Genomic DNA, 18,832 nt, shown 5'->3' with positions numbered 1-18,832 from the left:
ACAGTTTCAGGTTAAGAACGGACCTCCGGAACAAATTAAGTACTTAACCTGAGGTACCACTGTATTTGTTTATCTCTTTGACATCCAGTGGGAGGGTGTTCCACAGGGCGGGCGCCACTACCGAGAAGGCCCTCTGCCTGGTTCCCTGTAGCTTCACTTCTTGCAGTGAGGAAACTGCCAGAAGGCCCTCAGCGCTGGACCTCAGTGTCCGGGCAGAATGATAGGGGTGGAGACGCTCCTTCAGGTATACTGGGCCTTTGAGGCCGTTCAGGGCTTTAAAGGTCAGCACCAACACTTTGAAGTGTACTCGGAAACGTACTGGGAGCCAAGCAGGTTCCTGTGGGGAAACCTGCAAGCTGGACCCAAGAACAAGAGCCCTCCCTGCTCCCTGCATTCAGCCTCCAGCAGTGGGGGCAAAGCAATAGTCATCATGTCTAGCAACCATGGATAGCAAGCATTGTGGAACATTGCTGTGGCAAGACAGTACATAAGCAGGTAGAGACACAGGTGGCGCTGTGGTCTGAACCACTGAGCCTCTTGGGCTTGCCAGTCGGAAGGTCGGTGGTTCGAATCCCCATGACGGGGTGAGCTCCCGTTGCTCTGTCCCAGCTCCTGCCAACCTAGCAGTTCAAAAGCACATCAAAATGCAAGTAGATAAATAGGTACCGCTCCGGCGGGGAGGTAAATGGTGGTTTACTCTGGTTTCAATCACGGTGTTCCGTTGCGCCAGAAGCAGTTTAGTCCTGCTGGCCACATGACCCAGAAAGCTGTCTGCGGACAAGCGCTGGCTCCCTCGGCCTAAAAGCGAGATGAGCACCACACCCCATAATCGCCTTTGACTGGCCTTAACCATCCAGGGGTCCTTTACCTTTTTACTTACATAAGCAGGTTGCTGATAACTTGTTTGCACAACAGTAGTGCAATCTGTTGCCCAAGTTTTTCCACTGGATTTCTCTGTTTTTTTCAACAATTAGAACTCACTTCTCATGGACATCTGTCATGGATGCATTAGTTGAGATTCCTGCATTGCAGGGGGTTGGAATAGATGACCCTCTGTGCCCCTCCAACTCTACAATTCTATTATTATATCTGTCTCCTAGTGTGCTAACAGACAGGGAGCTTTGGATACAGCCCTTTGTCGTCCCTGACCCCCCCCCCTTAATTCCATAAAGGATATGAGATGGTGTAATGGCCACTAGATGGCAACACATGCCAAATTAATTGCAAGTTTTACCCCATCTTAAAGGATGTCCTGATCATAGAAAAACCACGCGCTGTTTAACTCCAGGATGCATAATGCAGTTTGCATTTTCTTTCACATAGCAGGATGTGCTAATAATGTTTGGAGGTGGGAGAGTGCGCAGGATAAAATGACCAACATGTTCAATTTTTCAATTTTATTTTATCTTTGCTGCTGAGAAGTTAGGGCCGACAAACCATGCTTTGTACAACCAGGGCACGAAGGCTGCTTTGATATTGCTCCCTTTGTCAAAATAGCCATGTGCAGCAACTCAGCTCATGGATCAAGCTGCTTTCTTCACACCACTGCAAATGGTTGTGTCCCCCCCCCAACACACAGACATTTCTCCCCCCCCCAAAAAAAAAATATAAATCAAAAAGATCTGAGGTGGCACGAATGTTTTTAAAGTTTTTATTTACATTTTTCAGGTTTATACATTTCATTTATTTTACAATCATTTTAACACTTCCAAGTTTGACTTCCTCCCCCCTCTTTGTGCAGTTCCTTAAATTTATTTTTTAATATCTTCTGCATATCCAAATTCATTTAATTTGCTACCTTAAATATATACTCTTATGAAACTGCAGGTTATTACAATAATCCTGCCAATGTTTTTATCTGTTTGCAATTTACCGTATCTGTAAATATTCAATATACCATTTCCATTCTTTTATAAAAAGTTTGTCATCTTGATTTCTTATTCTTCCGGTAAGTTTTGCCATTTCTGCATATTCCATAAGTTTTTGTATCCATTCTTCCTCTGCTGGGACTTCTGCTTCTTTCCACTTTGGGGCGAGTAGCATTCTTGCTGCTGTAGTCGCATACATGAATAAGTTTCTATACAGTTTAGGTAGTTCTGTCCCTATAATCTCACCCCCCAAAAAAACAACTTCTCGGTTTGTTTGTTTTTTACAAAGATTATTTTGAACATCCTTTTCAATTCATTATATATCATTTCCGAGTAAGCTTTAACCTTAGGAGGAGGAGTTTGGATTTGATATCCCGCCTTTCACTCCCTTTAAGGAGTCTCAAAGCGGCTAACATTCTCCTTTCCCTTCCTCCCCCACAACAAACACTCTGTGGGGTGAGTGGGGCTGAGAGACTTCAAAGAAGTGTGACTGGCCCAAGGTCACCCAGCAGCTGCATGTGGAGGAGCGGGGAATCGAACCCGGTTCCCCAGATTAGGAGACTACCGCTCTTAACCACTACACCACACTGGCTCTCTTACCATAAGACCACCACATATGATAAAAAGAACCTTTCTTTTTACATTTCTGAGGTGGCACAAATAAAACAGCTTTATCCATGTGATAAGCTCTCATGCATAAAGGGATGACTACATGGCAATAGCTGACATGTATGGTAGTTTTGAACCTGCAGCCATAACATGCAGAGACATACAGCCTCTGAGCTGAAATGTGAGATTTTGCTCTGATCCACTCAGATATAAATCGCACCAAGTTCACTGAGAGATGCTTCCAAATTAGTGTAGGGAGGTTTAGGACATCTGAATAGGAAAAGACACCAGAACCCACATACAGTGGTACCTCAGGTTAAGTACTTAATTCGTTCCGGAGGTCCGTTCTTAACCTGAAACTCTTCTTAACCTGAAGCACCACTTTAGCTAATGGGGACTCCTGCTGCTGCCGTGCCGCCGGAGCACAATTTCTGTTCTCATCCTGAAGCAAAGTTCTTAACCTGAAGCACTATTTCTGGGTTAGTGGAGTCTGAAACCTGAAGCGTCTGTAACCCAAAGCGTATGTAACCCGAGGTACCACTGTAATCTCTTACTCTTGAGTATTATTGTCCAGGCTTGTAGAAAAAGTGGATTGATTATGGTTTCAATTTCTTTTGCATTAAGCTCATCAAGCGGAATTTGAATAACGTTAAGAGAATGACTTCCCATCCAATCCATCAGTATTGTGAGTAATTTCTGTGCAGCAGTTCTAACTGCGGGAGAAATAACGGGGGAGGGGGGAGAGAGAAATGTAATATGTTTGCAATTCCGTGGGAGTCTAACTAATCTGCAATTCCTGGCCCAGTACACAAACTGAGATGCAGCCATCTTTTGATTTCCTTCTCCCAGTCTTGCTGCGCAGTTCTCCCACCAAAAAAGGAATACAGAAGTTGTGCATGGGGGGGGGGGGCAAAGTAGACAGAAAAATGTGTACATCATCGAAAGTAAGATACAGTATTTTTGTATTTTAGGGGAAATCACTTTCAAAACCATGCATATTGGGCAGATTTGTTTACCAAAAAACGCATTTGTTAGGAGAAATATGTGCAGAAATGCATATGAATTTTCCTGCTGACTTTAAAAAAAAAATTTAGCAGATTGAAGATTGGGGATAAAAAGTTAGGAAACAGGGAGAAAGTAGTTGGAGCAGATTTCATAGGAGCAGGAAAGAGGGGTATAGTAATTGCGATCTACTGCATTTTCTTCTTTCCTTTAGTGAAGTGTTAACTTGGTCTCTTGTGGGTGTGTTTCTCAGACCTTACAGGAGCCCAGGATGGTAGCGTCCGGATGTTTGAATGGACAAGACCACAACAATTGGTGTGCTTCCGACAAGCAGGCAATGCACGAGTTACTAGATTGTATTTTAATTCTCAGGGCAATAAGGTGAGTGGTCCCATTTGTACTTCTGAATCAGCACTCAGGCTTCCTCTGGCCTGCTTACCTGGGATTAAAGCCCATTGAACTTCATGGGGCTTAGTGCTTAGTAGGACTGGATTGTTTATTGTTCTGCAGATCCTTTCCTTAAAGGACAGTGTTCTGCAGTCATTAGAATAGGACTAGTCACACCAGTAGAGGTAAAAGATGTTGAATGGAAGAACCATAAACACAGCAACAAGCTGTGTTAAGAGTTTGTTAACGAGCATTACTGAAAAGTCCATTGCAAAACTTTGGTCACAAGCATTTTCTAAAAAAGAGAACGAACACAAAATTGTGCTGACCACAGAGCTGTGATCAAAGGGAAATAGGGAGCTGCCTTCTGCAACCTCAGACCGCATGCCCATCTAGGGATGAGGCATCTGTGGCCATCCAAATGTCATTGGATGCTGGGAGTTGTAGTCACAACAACACCTGAAGGGCCACAAGTGTCCCCATTTCTGGCCCAGAGTGATGGTTCCTGGTTTCTAATAAACTATCCCATCTGACAGCTGCAAAAAGTTACCACTGGAATTTAAGAAAACGTTAAGTGCATAGCTGTCGGGAGCAAGCCAGCAGTGAATCACACTGTGCAAGTTGGGGTTAACTCTTTATTAGCAAAAATATGATCTGCACAGGCTGGCAGAGTGTCATGAGCACAGCAGCTCACCCCCGGTAAGTCTTGCCCCATGGATCAATTGCTGAGACTGAAGGCCCCTGCCTCCCCACATCTGCCTAAGTCCCCTCCTTTCCGGGGATTCTCCCAAACATCTGCACGAAGCCAACCTCTCCTCTGCCCTTTTTATGCCTCTTCTGGTTCTGGGAGACAAGTGGAGAGGGGAGCTTGTCGCAGTAGGACAGGGAGACACCTGTGACACTTCACCAATCTGAATCATCTCTGCCTGTTGGCCTCCCTCCTTTCCTGCTTCCACTTCTGCCTCTGATTCTGAACTTCTCTCTGTCACAGACTCTCCCTGCTCACTAAGCCCTGTTCCCCTTCAGCTTCCAGCACCTCCTCCTCCCAGTCTTCTCCCTCTGACCACTCACTGCTGTCCTACCACCACTCCCCAGTCTCCGAGCCTTCTTCCCTTGGTAGTTCCCCAACTGGTTCCTCCCACCATTCCTCCGCGTCCAACCACTCCATGACATTAGCCTGGAATAACAGTAGCAATATAGGCCCTGGTTACTGAAAAAATAGCTGCTCTTGACACCGTTTTCATAAAAGTCATGAATTCTGTTATGATATGAAGTGAGTGGCGTCTGTCTCTTGCAGTGTGGTGTGGCTGATGGAGAGGGATTCTTAAGTATCTGGCAAGTAAACCAAACTGCAACTAATCCTAAACCTTATCTGGTAAGTAAATCAAGCCAAGTTTTAATTTTGAGTCACCTCATTTCTGGTCGCACTCCCCAAGTTTTAGGAAAACTCAAAGTAGGAAATCCAAGGAGTCAATTTGGTTGCAAGTTTCGAATTGCCTCTTCAGTGTACCGTCAGCAGTCTTCCACAACCTAGTGGCCTCCAAATGCCTTGGATTTCAACCTTCCTCATTCCTGACCATCGTCTGGGGCTGATGGAAGTTGCAAGTTCTGCAGCACCTGGAGAGCAGCCTCTGTAAAGGGCAGTGTTAAATGCATGCAGATTTGAACTTGATTTTTGAACTCTGATTCCCAGGAGGTGACATGGACCTTCCTAAGGGAATAGATTCAGGTAGGTAGCCATGTTGGTCTGATGCAGTCGAAATATATAAAAATTATATATAAAATCTCCAGTAGCACCTTAGAGACCAACTAAGTTTGTTCTGGGTATAAGCTATTGCGTGCATGCACACTTATTCAGATAAGTATATATATTTCTTCTAGAGGATAAGGATCTAGAGATCACGCTAAGGGTGGCCAAATTCTGTGCGACTGCCATAAAACTTAGGGAACAAGCTGTACTACCAAAATGATTAAGGTTTTAAATGACAATTTTAGGTTATATTTTAGTGATCAAGATTTAATATATATTTTTAACTGCCGCTGTATCTGAATTGTCTCTGTTATACCCAACGCAATTCAATGTATTCCTGCTGTGTTTTATGATTTTCCTGATATTGTAAGTGAGCTGGAACTGGTCTGTGACTGTAATAATAAAAATGCATATATATTTCTTCCCAAGGGAAGTCAGGCAAAAAGCAGAGGGAGATTTATCATTCTGTGTTTAAAGATTGTTCTCAGTTGTGGGTGTGGGGAGGCAACTACCGTATTTTTCGCCCTATAGGACGCACTTTTCTGCCTCCAAAAATGAAGGGGAAATGTGTGTGCATCCTATGGGGCGAATGCAGGTTTTCGCTGAAGCCTGGAGAGTGAGAGGGGTTGGTGCGCACTGACCCCTCTCGCTCTCCAGGCTTCAGGAAGCTCTGCGCAACCCTAGGGAGCCCAGCACAAAGGTGCAACGGGCTCCCAAGGGTTGCGCAGAGCTGCCTGCGTTCCCGGGCTTCGGCAGCTCTCTGCAAGCCTGGGGAGACCAGCGCGGCTCCCTAGGCTTGCGGATAGCAGGCTGTTCTGGGGGCTGGGGTCGGGGGAAGCTCGGGCTTCCCCCGCGCCAGCCCCGTGCCTGGGGGGGGGGAATAATTTTTTTCCCCTTTATTTCCCCCCCCCCCAAAAAAACCTAGTTGCGTCCTATGGAGCGGTGCGCCCTATGGGGCGAAAAATGCGATAATAGCTTGGGATGCAGAGTGTAAATAATCTACTATCCCTTTGTAATCAACACATACAGCCAGAGTGGTGTGATGGTTGGAGTGTTGGAATAACGCCTGAAGGACCAGGGTTCAAATCCCCACCCGATCACTGGGTGACCTTGGGCCAGCCACACACTCACTCTCAGCCTAACTTGCCTGACAGGGTTGTTGATGTGAGGATAAAATGGGGACATGGAACTCTGTACACCTTGAGCTCCTTAAAGAAATGCTTAAATAAAAATAAGCATAGAGCAACTGTGTGGTTATGCCACGAGAAAGGGGGAAGCCTTTTGGGGGGAGTGCTCTTTGGAACACCCTCCCAAGGAACCAACATTTGCAGTATCAGAGCAAGACATTCGTCTTCGCCCAGGCGTTTATATTTGTCTTATGATGCCTCCTGGCTTCATATGTTTTATAGTTTAAGTGTTCTGTTGCCCCTTCATTTTACTCTCTTAAGGAAGGATGCCAGTTGTGATGTTTTATTCTGTTCTATTTATATTGCTGTACATCGCCCTAGAATCCATCATGATGAAAGGTGGTTTTCAAAGTGTTTCAAACAAAAGAAGCAAACCCATGTTTCTTGGGTTATGGCCCTGCCTGCACTAGATGGTTAACCATGGTTTGGTTTTTGAACTTTGCAAGGCACAGGAAACCCTTAATTTATGAGTGCAATGTCCTTTAAGACTTTCACATTTTTCATTATTGTTTATCTTCTCAGCAATTGCAGAAAGAGAAATGGCAGTTATAAATGAGAGGGTTGATTGCTTGCTTAGTTCCACTTCCTGTTCGTTTTCAAGCTGCCATTACGCTGTTCATCTGTAGCTATAACATTTGTGTTCCCGACTGTTTTGCTTGTGATGATGATGTCGCAGAACCCTCTGAAGTTGGCGCGAGCCCTTTTGTACCTCTCGGCTAATAGCATTTCTGTGTCTCTTCTTTTTCAGAGCTGGCAGTGCCACAGCAAAACCACAAGTGACTTTGCATTCATTACCTCTTCGAGTCTAGTGGCCACCTCTGGGCAGTCCAGTGACAACAGGTCTGTCCAAAGGGCAAAAAAATGGGAGGAAGGAGCGATCGGTACACTTGGAGAATAAGCAATACTAATTTTATTTTTGCGTGTCTTTTCTTCTTCCCAGAAATGTGTGTTTGTGGGACACCTTAGTGTCACCATCCAACAGCCTCATACATGGTAAGTTTATTGCAATAAATCTTTGTATTAGCTCTGTAATATGCAAGTGATTTGAGATGTGTTCCTGTATTCCTGGAAGTTGTGGTTAGGAGTCTTGCTTAGTCCTGCAGATGGTGGTATGTACTGCCCTTTTGCTAGTGATCATGTGCTCCACAAGCTCATATTTTTGTTGGAGGTGCCCAGATGTTTGCCGCTGGCAGTCATACCAGGTACAGCAGTGGAGGCTGGTCCATTAAGGCAAATGGGGCACTGCTCCACCAATCGCAGCCTGCTCCCTACCAGCCACTGCTTGCCAGCTGTCATACCTACAGCCAATCACAGGGCAGCTGTGCTTGTCATTGGTTCTTTCTCCACCTACCGTTTGGGTTCACTGGCTTCTGCCCCACTAACCTCACAGATGCCTGCCACCACTGAGGTACTGTCAACTCAGATACAAATTGTTGGTTTTAGACACTGATGCCCATGGGTGCCAGCCAACATGGCCAGTGGATGGGGAGGATGAACCTTTTATATTACAAGATTGCTTCTCCCCGTTGCCTACCCCGCAATCTCCAGGGACAGAGGGGAAGGCGTGCGCGCCTTTCCCTCTGTCCCCGGACCTGTTTTAAAGCAAGGGAAGGGGCAGCGGGGAGAATCGCTTATCCCTGTTGCCGCCCCTTGGGTCAAAAGGGGTCCGAGGAGAGAGGGGAAGGCGCGCTGCGCTTCCCCGCTATCCCCGGAGCTTGCGGGGCAAGCTTCGTTTTGTGAAGCAAGCCCATAGGGAAATGCGTCTTGCGAAGCGGCTAAGAAAACGAAAAACTCCTTCGTCTAGTGAGTTTTTCGTCTTCCGAGGCGTTCGTCTTGCAGGGCACCACTGTATTATTACTACTACTACTACTACTACTACTACTGTTGTTGTAAAAAAAAAAAGGCACAAAAAAGCCTTAAATATGATGGGGGGATAAATTTGCTGCTTAAGGGTAAAACAGGAGCAAAAAAGCCTGAATTACTGTGCGGGGGACTCAAATTTGCTGCAAAACAGTAAAAACGGACGCTCAGGAGCACGTTCGCATTCCGGGGCAAAATTCGAAAACTGGAACACCTACTTCTGGGTTTGCAGCATTCGGGTTCCGAGTTGTTCAGGAACCAAGCTGTTCGAAAACCGAGGTAGCACTGTACTAAAAGCTTGCTTGGTCGTTTGTTTCCTCGCTCAGCCTTCACTTGTCACGATCACGGTGCCACCGTGCTACAGTACGCACCCAAGCACCAGCTGCTGATTTCGGGAGGCAGGAAAGGGCACATCTCCATCTTCGACATCCGACAGAGGCAGGCCCTGCACACCTTCCAAGCCCACGACTCTTCGATCAAAGCGCTCGCCCTCGACTCTTCCGAAGAGTGCTTTTGCACGGGCTCCGCAGAAGGCAATGTGAAGGTAAGCGGAAGTTCAGGCGAACCTGTGCTCTGTAACCTCTGATAGGTAACGGTAAAGGGACCCCTGACCATTAGGTCCAGTCGTGACCGACTCTGGGGTTGTGGCTCTCATCTCGCTTTACTGGCCAAGGGAGCCGGTGTACAGCTTCCAGGTCATGTGGCCAGCATGACTAAGCAGCTTCTGGCAAACCAGAGCAGCACATGGAAACGCGGTTTACCTTCCTGCCGGAGTGGTACCTATTTATCTACTTGCACTTTGACGTGCTTTCAAACTGCTTGGTTGGCAGGAGCAGGGACCGAGCAACAGGAGCTCACCCTGTCACGGGGATTCGAACCACCGACCTTCTGATTGGCAAGTCCTAGGCTCTGTGGTTTAACCCACAGCGCCACCCGCGTCCCTTGTAACCTCTGATACAGTCTGGCAAAAGACATTTTGTGTGCACTGCATAGAAAAATGGTGCAGGTGTTGTCCCGCTCTGCAAGGCTGACTGCTCCGCTCCTCAAAATTGAGGTGCGTGCAGTGACTTCCATCCACCACCTTCATCCGGATAGCTCTGTCGGTAGAGCATGAGACTCGTAATCTCAGGGTCGTGCGTTTGAGCCCCACACTAGGCAAAAAGATTCCTGCATTGCAGGGGTTTGGACTAGATGGCCCTTGGAGTCCCTTTCCAACTCTACGATTCTATGAATACTCTGGGCAGACAAAAGAAAGTACCGTATTTTTCGCTCCATAAGATGCGCCTGACCATAAGACACACCTAGTTTTTAGAGGAGGAAAGGGGGAAAGCCCCGTTTTGGGGGGGATCAGCTCACAGTTGTGCAACTTCTTTTGTAAAGGGGAAAGCCCCTTTTTTGAGTATCAGCTCAAAGTTGTTGAGCTTACGTTGCAAAGGGAAAAAATCCTGTTTTTATGGGGTTCAACTCACAGTTCTGCAGCTTCTTTAGGAAAGGAAAGGTAGCCGTTTCTGCCGTTTCCAGACAGATAATCTCATCAGCCAGTCTCATGTCGCTGGGGAAACAAACAGCCACCTTGCAGAACATTCAACAATGGAGGCCTGGGCAAGGGGGCAGGGCCAGTAAGGGAGCCAGCGATCGACCACACATTCACTCCATAAGACGCACAGACATTTCCCCTTACTTTTTAAGAGGAAAAAAGTGCATCATATGGAGTGAAAAATACGGTACTTCTTCATGCAGTGCATAGTTTAAACTATGGAACTCACTGCCACAGGAAGCAGGGTCGGCCACCAACTCGGAGGCTTTGAAAGAGGATTAGGCAGGTAACTTCCTGGAAGAACAAGAAATCAAGATAACAGACTTGTTTATAAAATAATGGAAATGGTTTATTGAATATTTACATATAAATTGTAGACGGATAAAAACATTGGCAGGATTATTGTCATAACCTGCAGTTTTACAAGAGTATATATTTAAAGTAGATGCATAAATGAGCAAATATAGTTAATTTGGATATGCGGAAGATATTAAAAATAAATTTAAGGAACCGCAGAAAGAGGAGAAAGGAAGTCAAGTTTTGAAAGGTTAAAATGATTGTAAAATTAGTGAAATGTATAGACCTGAAAAGTATAAATAAAATTAAAAAAGAAAGAGGATTAGGCAGATTCATGGAAGCTAAGCCTGTCTGTGCCTAACAGCCACGATGGCTGTGCTCTGCTTATGTGCTGTCTAAGACCCAGCGTTTATGTGTGCTTAAGCATGCCCCTCTCCTGGGGGTCTTGCCCTACATTATATGGATTCAGTCCTAGGATAGGGACCTTCTGAGGATCTAGTCCTAGGATTGGAGCCTAGGAAACTGGCTTAAACCAGGTCTAGACCATTTGTACACCCAGGCCCAATATTGTCTCTCTTACCTAGCAGCTGTGGTCTAAATCACTGAGCCTCTTGGGCTTGCCGATCAGAAGGTCGGTGGTTCGAATCCACGCAACGGGGTGAGCTCCCATTTCTCTGTCCCAACTCCTGCCAACCTAGCATTTCGAAAGCACACCAGTGCAAGTAGATAAATAGGTAGCGCTGTGGCGGGAAGGTAAACAACGTTTCCATGCACTCTGGTTTCCGTCACAGTGTCCCATTGCACCATACGCAGTTTAGTCATGCTGGCCACATGACCCAAAAGCTGTCTGCGGACAAACGCCGGCTCCCTCGGCCTGAAAGCAAGATGACTGCCGCAACCCCATAGTCACCTTTGACGGGACTTAACCATCCAGGGGACCTTTACCTTTCCAAGGTCTCCAGGAGAGACACCTTTACTGTCACCTGTTACCTGGTATTTACTAACTGGAAATGGCATGAATTGAACCTAGGAACACCTGCATACCAAACACGAGCTCTACCACCGAGCTGTTCCGTTAGAGGGGGGAAATGAGATCACCTGGGTCCCCAAAATCGACTGACAAGGTCCTTGTCTGCCCTCTTTTCCCGCAGGTGTGGAGGCTGACAGGCTACGGTCTGATCCACTCGTTTAAGCACGAACACGCCAAGCAGTCCATCTTCCGAAACCTCAGCACCGGAGTCATGCAGATTGAGATGGCACAAGGCAACCGCATCTTCTCCTGTGGAGCGGATGGTACCCTGAAGATGCGAGTTCTGCCCAACGCTTTCAGCATCCCGTCGAGCCTCTGCGACATTCTGTAGACTTTGCCGCTGCCGCCGCCATTCCCTGTCCGAGAATCGTGGCTGGAACGGGTACCGTGGCATAGCGAGCGTTTAAGAAGGGGTGTCGCCACGCTTCATAATCGAGAGTTAATTATTGCAGCCTTTAGTTGCTATATAGTTGAGTTAAGAGGAAGAGCGGTGATTCGACCCCCCCCACCTTTATTTTATTTTTTCTCGTTTAAAGCACTGCGTTTATGAATTGATGGGGTGGGAATGCATGCACTGTACGGGCGCCGACGTCCCTTGCACAGTGACCGATGGGCTTGTGCTCTGTGACCCATGAGCCTTGTTTACTTAAAGTAAGCAAAAAGATGCTTGTTCTCCTGCAGTTGCAGCAAAATCCCTAAAAGTAAGCTATTTTTGATGTACTTTTCAGGATATTCTCTTCCAAATCGTTGCCGCTAAGTTGAAGCATGTCTGCAAACCGCCCCCCGCCCTCCAATTTTGAAAATGATTTGCTATAATGAAGGGTATTCGAAGTGAGCGTGATTTTACATTGTTGATGTCGTCGTTATTAATTATTATTATTATTATTTTGGGCCATGCCACTATGAAAATGTGACTACCACACAATCCGTGAAGCTGTGTGCAATGGGGAATGTACTGTGGGCTGATGTGTATATTATTTGATGCCGAGGCTCCCCTGTTATGTTTTTCCCTCCCCGAATTAGCATTAATGCACCGTTGGAGTACTGTAATTTGCACAGAATAACATTTCTCGGAACCTGTGGGGTTTTCCTTGGAATCGTATGACACTTTTGATTTTTCTGTCTGTTTGCGCTGAAGACGTTTTGAAACAAACCGGGCCGCCCACCAAAACGGAGGCCCTGGGGCATTCTCCCCCTTCCCCTTTCCTAACGTTTGGTACAGCTGACCACTGTCCCGATACGATTTGTTGCATTTCTCCACATTCCAATCCATACCACTGGCCGGACAGGGCAGAAAACCAAGCCACATTATGACATCAGTTCAAGTCACTACTGAGAGGCGAGGGTGGGAGAGAATGCAACACAGGTCTCTGTTTTCATCCGAGACGCCGTGATTTTCCTAATATCAGATTCCACCTTACTCCTTCCCCCTGCCATTATTTTGAGTCCTGCCTTTTGCGTTAGAAATGTAATTTCTGAGCACTAAGTGTTTGTTGTGAACAGGAAACCTCTTTCTAGTCATCCTTTTGAGTTCTGAGTTTTATTTTTATGTAGGGCAAAAAAAAAGCAAAAGAAGGAAGGGGGGAAAAACCATACAGATTGATCTTTCTTAAAGCAAAGCTGTAGAAGAAACTACTGATATAGACCCATGCCACATTTCAGATGAATGTCAGGCTTACATGTGGCCAGCTAGTAAATAGTTGACAAAATTGGTAATCTTGAACTGTTTCCACGGCATATTGTATAAACTATGCAGAGGTCAATATTGTTTGCTTGTAATATACCAGCTATTGTTTGTCATACTTAGATGTATTTTTCTCTGTTGTAAAACAGGAAGACATGTTCTTTACCAAGATATAACGGAGCTGATGTCTGTGTATTTAAATGTTTAACAAATTGTATTTTTTCCCCCTCCAGTGAGAATTTTTGTGTCTGTGCTGTATTCTAAATCAGAAATATATATATATATATATGAGAAATATATATATATGAATGAGATGGAGTAAAATGCACCTTTGTCTAAAGGCAATTTTAAGTGCAAGCTGCAAAGTATATATATATATGAAAAGAAAGCAAATGTCCTTTGTTAGTTTTACCTTTGTAAGTTAAATAAATTCCTTTTATTTCACGGAATGCCCTACAGTCCTTGTCGCCGTGGTAGCGTGAGACTTTGTAAGGCGTAATAGCAACAGTTGCCCCCAGGTGTTTAATATGGAATATATGAGGTCTCAGGGCGGTTCACATAAAAAAAAATCACAGTATATAAAATAAAAATAAAAGCAATAACCCAATAATACACGCCCCCCCCCAAAAAAGAGCCACATTTTAAAAGGGTATGGGATGTTCATCAGGTCTACCAAAAGACTGGTTAAAAAGGAACGTTTTTGCCTGGCGCCTAAAGGTGTATAATGAAGGTGCCAGGCAAACTTCCCTGGGGAGAGCATTCCACAGATGGGGAGCCACTGCAGAGAAGGCCCCGCTCTCTTGTTGCCACCCTCTGAACCTCTTGAGGAGGAGGCACACGAAGGAGGGCCTCAGAAGGTGATATCAGGGTCCGGGGTAGGTTAATATGGAAAGAGGCAGTCCTTGAGGTATTGCGGTCCTGAGCTGTTTAAGGCACTTTATAGTCAAAACCAGAACTTTCAATTGTAGAATTGGAAGGGACCCCAAGGGTCATCTAGTCCAACCCTCTGCAACACAGGAATCTTTTGCCCAGTGTGGTGTAGTGGTTAAGAGCGGTAGTCACGTAATCTGGGTAACCGGGTTCGCGTCTCCGCTCCTCCACATGCAGCTGCTGGGTGACCTTGGGCCAGTCACACTTCTGTGAAGTCTCTCAGCCCCATTCACCTCACAGAGTGTTTGTTGTGGGGGAGGAAGGGAAAGGAGAATGTTAGCCGCTTTGAGACTCCTGAAGGGGAGTGAAAGGCGGGATATCAAATCCAAACTCTTCTTCTTCTTCAGTGTGGTGCTCCAACCCACAACCCTGAGATTAAGAGTCTCATGCTCTACCAACTGAGCTATCCCAGCTCAGCTGGTGAACCTCCTTTCATCCAGAGGGCTGCTTTCCCTTCGGGGCAACTTTCCAGGGGCCACATGCCAGTGGGTGGGCCCAGAAGCAAAAGTGGGTGGCACAATACAGCAGGTTAGTTACTTCATTCCCCCCTCTCTATACTTTCCATCCAGGTAAGAATGAGTTCAAGGCCACCTTAAAGGTAAAGGTAAAGGGACCCCTGACCATTAGGTCCAGTCATGGCCGACTCTGGGGTTGCGGCGTTCATCTCGCTTTATTGGCCGAGGGAGCCGGCGTACAGCTTCCGGGTCATGTAGCCAGCATGACTAGGCAGCTTCTGGCAAACCAGAGCAGCACATGGAAACGCGGTTTACCTTCCTGGACAGTTAAGCCCAGACAAAGGCAACTATGGGGTTGCAGTGCTCATCTTGCTTTCAGGCCAAGGGAGCTGGTGTTTGTCCACTGACAGCTTTTGGGTCATGTAGCCAGCAAGACTAAACCACTTCTGGCACAACAGAACAGCATGATGGAAACCAGAGCGCATGGAGATGCCGTTTACCTTCTTGCTGCATCGGTACATATTTATCTACTTGCTTTCAAACTGCTAGGTTGACAGGAGCTGGGACAGAGCAACAGGAGCTCACCCTGTCGCGGGGATTCAAACCACCGACCTTACGATCGGGAAGCCCAAGAGGCTCAGTGGTTTAGACCACAGTGCCACCCCGTCCCATGGTGTTCTTATAAGCTTCATGAAGAAAAAACAGAGTGCTATTTTAGATTTTATAATGTGTGAACTTTCAGATGCATCCTAGAACACAGAGATGACACACCTTCCTCTCTCTTCATGCCCCTCCAATCTACTGCAGAGGCATCATAATAATAATATTGCCCCTCTCCCCAGATCCCATGTCTTGCACATAGTCATCTTGCAGCAATGCTGGGCTCCTATTCCTTGCACGCAATTCCGTGTGTATAAAAAAGGGGGGTCTACATCTTCCATTTGGTTTCACCCCCCATTATTTGAAGAGGGATTTTCCTCAGGAGCAGTGTCAAAAATGAAAGGGAAGGCTTACATTCCTCCGCAGAGTACAATTCTCTTTCACACACTTACCTGCTAATGCTATTTTAAATTATTTATTTTTAAAAAGAAAAAGCCTTGCACATTAAATGCAAGGATGCATATAAAGTTAGTTTTGGCTTCACGGTGGTAGGTGAAGCTGTAGCTGTTTCTGGCATTTGTTTGACCCCAGATCATTCCCAGAGGTTGCCCTCTGACGGATTACTTTTGCAGACTTCCCACTTTGAGAAACATTTCTCTGCCAGGAACAAACACCGCCATTCCCATCACCGTTTGACACATCCTTCCAAAACAGCCGTGTTCAGCTGCAACAGGAGTCAGGGAGTCCATGCCAGTTGGGCCAATGTCCCCTTTATTTGCCAAGATTCTCATACATGCATCTTTATGCCCCAGTTGAGAAATATATACACACAGAGAGAGACATTCAGCCAAGATTACAGCTAAAAGGTGCTGGGAGTGGGGGGATGACTTCAACGGAGAATTGAAAATGATATCTCGGTTTCAAGGACACATTTCAGTGGTCAGAGCAGGGCTGGAGACTATCATGTTAAAGAGAGCTGAAGGGGGTGTTTTAAGAAGCATCCCCCCCCCCCAGTATGTTCCACATACATCTCCCTCTTTTGCTCCAGAGCATAAAACAACAGCCAGTTGGAATGGGAGGGCATCCTATTCTGGCAAAAACGTCACACAAATAAGAGGCTGCTTCACGGCAATTGTGGCCTCTTTGTCATGAGATATTCGAGCAGAAGCTGTAAGGCAGGTGTGAGGAACCTGTGGCCCTCCATATGGCCCGGAACAACAGCTCCTATCAGCCTCAGGAAGCTAGGAATGACAGAAGTCGTTGTCTGGCAACTTCTGGAGGGCCAAGGCTGCCGCACACCTGCTGTGAGGGTTGCAAGATTCCTAGAATGAGATCAGGGTTTGATGAGATGGCCCATAAGACCATTTAGAGCAGCGGTTCTCAACCTGTGGGTCCCCAGATGTTGTTGGACTACAACGCCCATCATCCCTGAGCTCTGGCCTTGCTAGCTAGCAATGATGGGAGTTGTAGTTCAACAACATCTGGGGACCCACAGGTTGAGAAAGGCTGATATAGAGCAATATGCATGACCACCTAAGCAGCCACACGCAGCCAAGAGACCAATAAACTGAAGGTTGCACCCCGACGTTTGTCACTTAGTGGTATACTTCTTCTGCTGGCAAGATGCTTTGCGGCAGGAGGACTTCTTTGCCTGCAGGTGGGTCGCTGCTGTGCAACAAGTTTCTGTTGCATTGGATTCCACTGTCCCACAACATTAAAATCTCCCACCTGCTATGCAAAAGCCTTGTGCTAGTGGGCAGGGAACACCGGGCACAGCCCTCGCAAGTTTAAAAATGGCTGGTGTGGACCCCAGCCATACATTTAAAGGGATGCTTGCACCACCTTTACAGCTCTGGCTCCCCCCAAAATAAATCTGGCAACTGCAGTCGGTTAAAGGGTGTCGGGGGTTGCTAGAAGACAACCCAAGACCTCTGATCCACAGGACCCTTAACAAAAACTACTGTTCCAACACGAAAGTGGTCCAAGCATGCCTTAAATGTATGGTGCCATTGTGACCCAGGTCATGAGAAGGAGCGCCGTATGGGAGCTGCAGGCTTTTAGACGCATTCCTGGGGTCCTTTGACGAGAGGTGCCACATGCCTCCATTTGCGCTCGAAGCACATGGCATTTGAAAGGGCCTTCCACACCACAGCCTCTCTGCGAAACAAAAGCCTCACTGGGCTTCTGCCGGCATGCACCACTCGCTACGACATTGAGCGGCCTTTGTTCTGCAAAGCCAGAGAAGCCTACGTAATCTAAACATCTACACTGGGGACACAAAGGGGGGTGAGAACAAGCTGCTCTGTATGCACATTGCTTTGCGGCTCTCCTCAAATGGGAGGTGTGCAATTGTTTCCACCAAAAGGTTTGGAGAGCCGAATCTCCAATATTGGCGACAGGCAAAGATGGCCCTTGTGGACTGGTACCAAGCGCATTCAGCCGACAAAATGGACAAGGTATTGCATCAGAAAGCCATGCTCCCATGTGTAGAGGCGCTTGTCTCCTTGGTTATAGGAAAGCATGGCCAGAACAGGCACAAACGACGAATCGTCCTGCTTGGTTGGGGAAACTTTGGAAGCAAAGCCTGCGTCGGATAGCGACAGTTTCAACTCAAAGCTGGTGTCCAGCTGCCTTTCCCTCCAGAGATCATAAGCAAAGGCGACATGCGTGTGGTTCTTGTCGGTGATGTACAGAACCCCGCAGGCGACGAAGGCGTTGCCGGCTTTGGACTGTGGGTACGTGGTGTTGATGTACCGCAGCACCGAGAAGGTGTCCTTGTCTACGTGCGCCACCATGATGTGCTCGTCTGGCCTCGAGAGGTAGAGCACCCAAAGCCCGTTCTCGTCCACGGCGACACTGAAGTAGGATTTGGAAGCGCCGAAGAGATACTTGCGCTCAAAGTACCAGGCGTTTTTGATAGAGAGCGTCTGCGAGGACTGTGTCGCGAAGTCGTACCTGCGGAGAGGGTTTGAAGCAAAATACTTCAGAGCGGCTCAAGCGGCATGAGGGCAGGGGTTTATAAAACAAAATTAACACGCCCCATTTGTTTCCATGTGTTTTATATTGAAAGGAATGGAAGAACATGAATCCAGATTGGGAACCTCTTTTATTCCAAGTCCACATTCCCTTCTGGGAATCACCTACCAGAGCTGGGTGATATATCAATATATCATCCAAAACCGAAGTCCGTATCATGATATTGCTTGCATAATATATATATTTTAAATTTATTTATTTGGTCTTTCAACTTTACAGAGTTATATCAAACATAAATCATAAAAACAAGATTCCAAGGAATCTCCTGGACTTCCATCCTCCCCTTTGTGGGTCCAATCAATTCCGCCCGCATCTTTTATGCTAATACAAAACCTTTACCTCTTCCATTATGTCCAGAATCAACCTTACACTACAAGTGCTATTCCAATCCTACTAACGATTTTAGCTGTTTACAATGGTCTTTAAGAAAAGTTATGCATTTTCCCCATTCCTTATTAAAATTTTGGACCTGGCAATATATTGCGAATCACAATGTGTGTGCTATGCAAAAACCACGATGCAGAAAAAACCATGAAGCCAGCCAATGCTTCTCTTGATTCCTGCAGCCCCTTTTAACTCGGCCGGCTCAATTCTCCCCTG

General features: G+C 46.5%; 2 protein-coding genes and 1 long non-coding RNA gene across 9 annotated transcripts in view; 1 reads left to right on the top strand and 2 right to left on the bottom strand.

Moving 5' to 3' along the window:
* Nucleotides 1–13,102, top strand: part of DMXL2 (Dmx like 2) — a 112,124-nt gene extending 99,022 nt beyond the window's left edge. For all 7 annotated transcript variants that reach the window (XM_082198189.1, XM_082198186.1, XM_082198184.1 and 4 more), the window contains 7 exons: nt 3,102–3,162; nt 3,733–3,860; nt 5,164–5,241; nt 7,552–7,643; nt 7,744–7,796; nt 8,990–9,207; nt 11,649–13,102. In XM_082198189.1, coding sequence (XP_082054315.1) covers nt 3,102–3,162; nt 3,733–3,860; nt 5,164–5,241; nt 7,552–7,643; nt 7,744–7,796; nt 8,990–9,207; nt 11,649–11,858 — 840 coding nt within the window. In that variant the 3' untranslated portion in view covers nt 11,859–13,102. The remainder of the gene's footprint in view (nt 1–3,101; nt 3,163–3,732; nt 3,861–5,163; nt 5,242–7,551; nt 7,644–7,743; nt 7,797–8,989; nt 9,208–11,648) is intronic.
* The window catches only part of LOC309518551, a 334,884-nt gene that overhangs the window by 101,054 nt on the left and 214,998 nt on the right, over nt 1–18,832 (bottom strand). The gene's annotated exons all lie outside the window — the stretch shown is intronic.
* Nucleotides 15,951–18,832, bottom strand: part of GLDN (gliomedin) — a 33,739-nt gene continuing 30,857 nt past the window's right edge. The window contains exon 10 of the mRNA XM_082198564.1: nt 15,951–18,151. Within this exon, the coding sequence (XP_082054690.1) occupies nt 17,632–18,151 (520 nt within the window). The 3' untranslated portion in view covers nt 15,951–17,631. The remainder of the gene's footprint in view (nt 18,152–18,832) is intronic.

Source organism: Podarcis vaucheri, assembly GCF_965113315.1.
Source record: "Podarcis vaucheri genome assembly, chromosome: 14".
NCBI lineage: Eukaryota > Metazoa > Chordata > Lepidosauria > Squamata > Lacertidae > Podarcis > Podarcis vaucheri.
The sequence above is the reverse complement of the archived record's forward strand: the minus strand, read 5'-3'. Positions and strand labels throughout refer to the sequence as shown.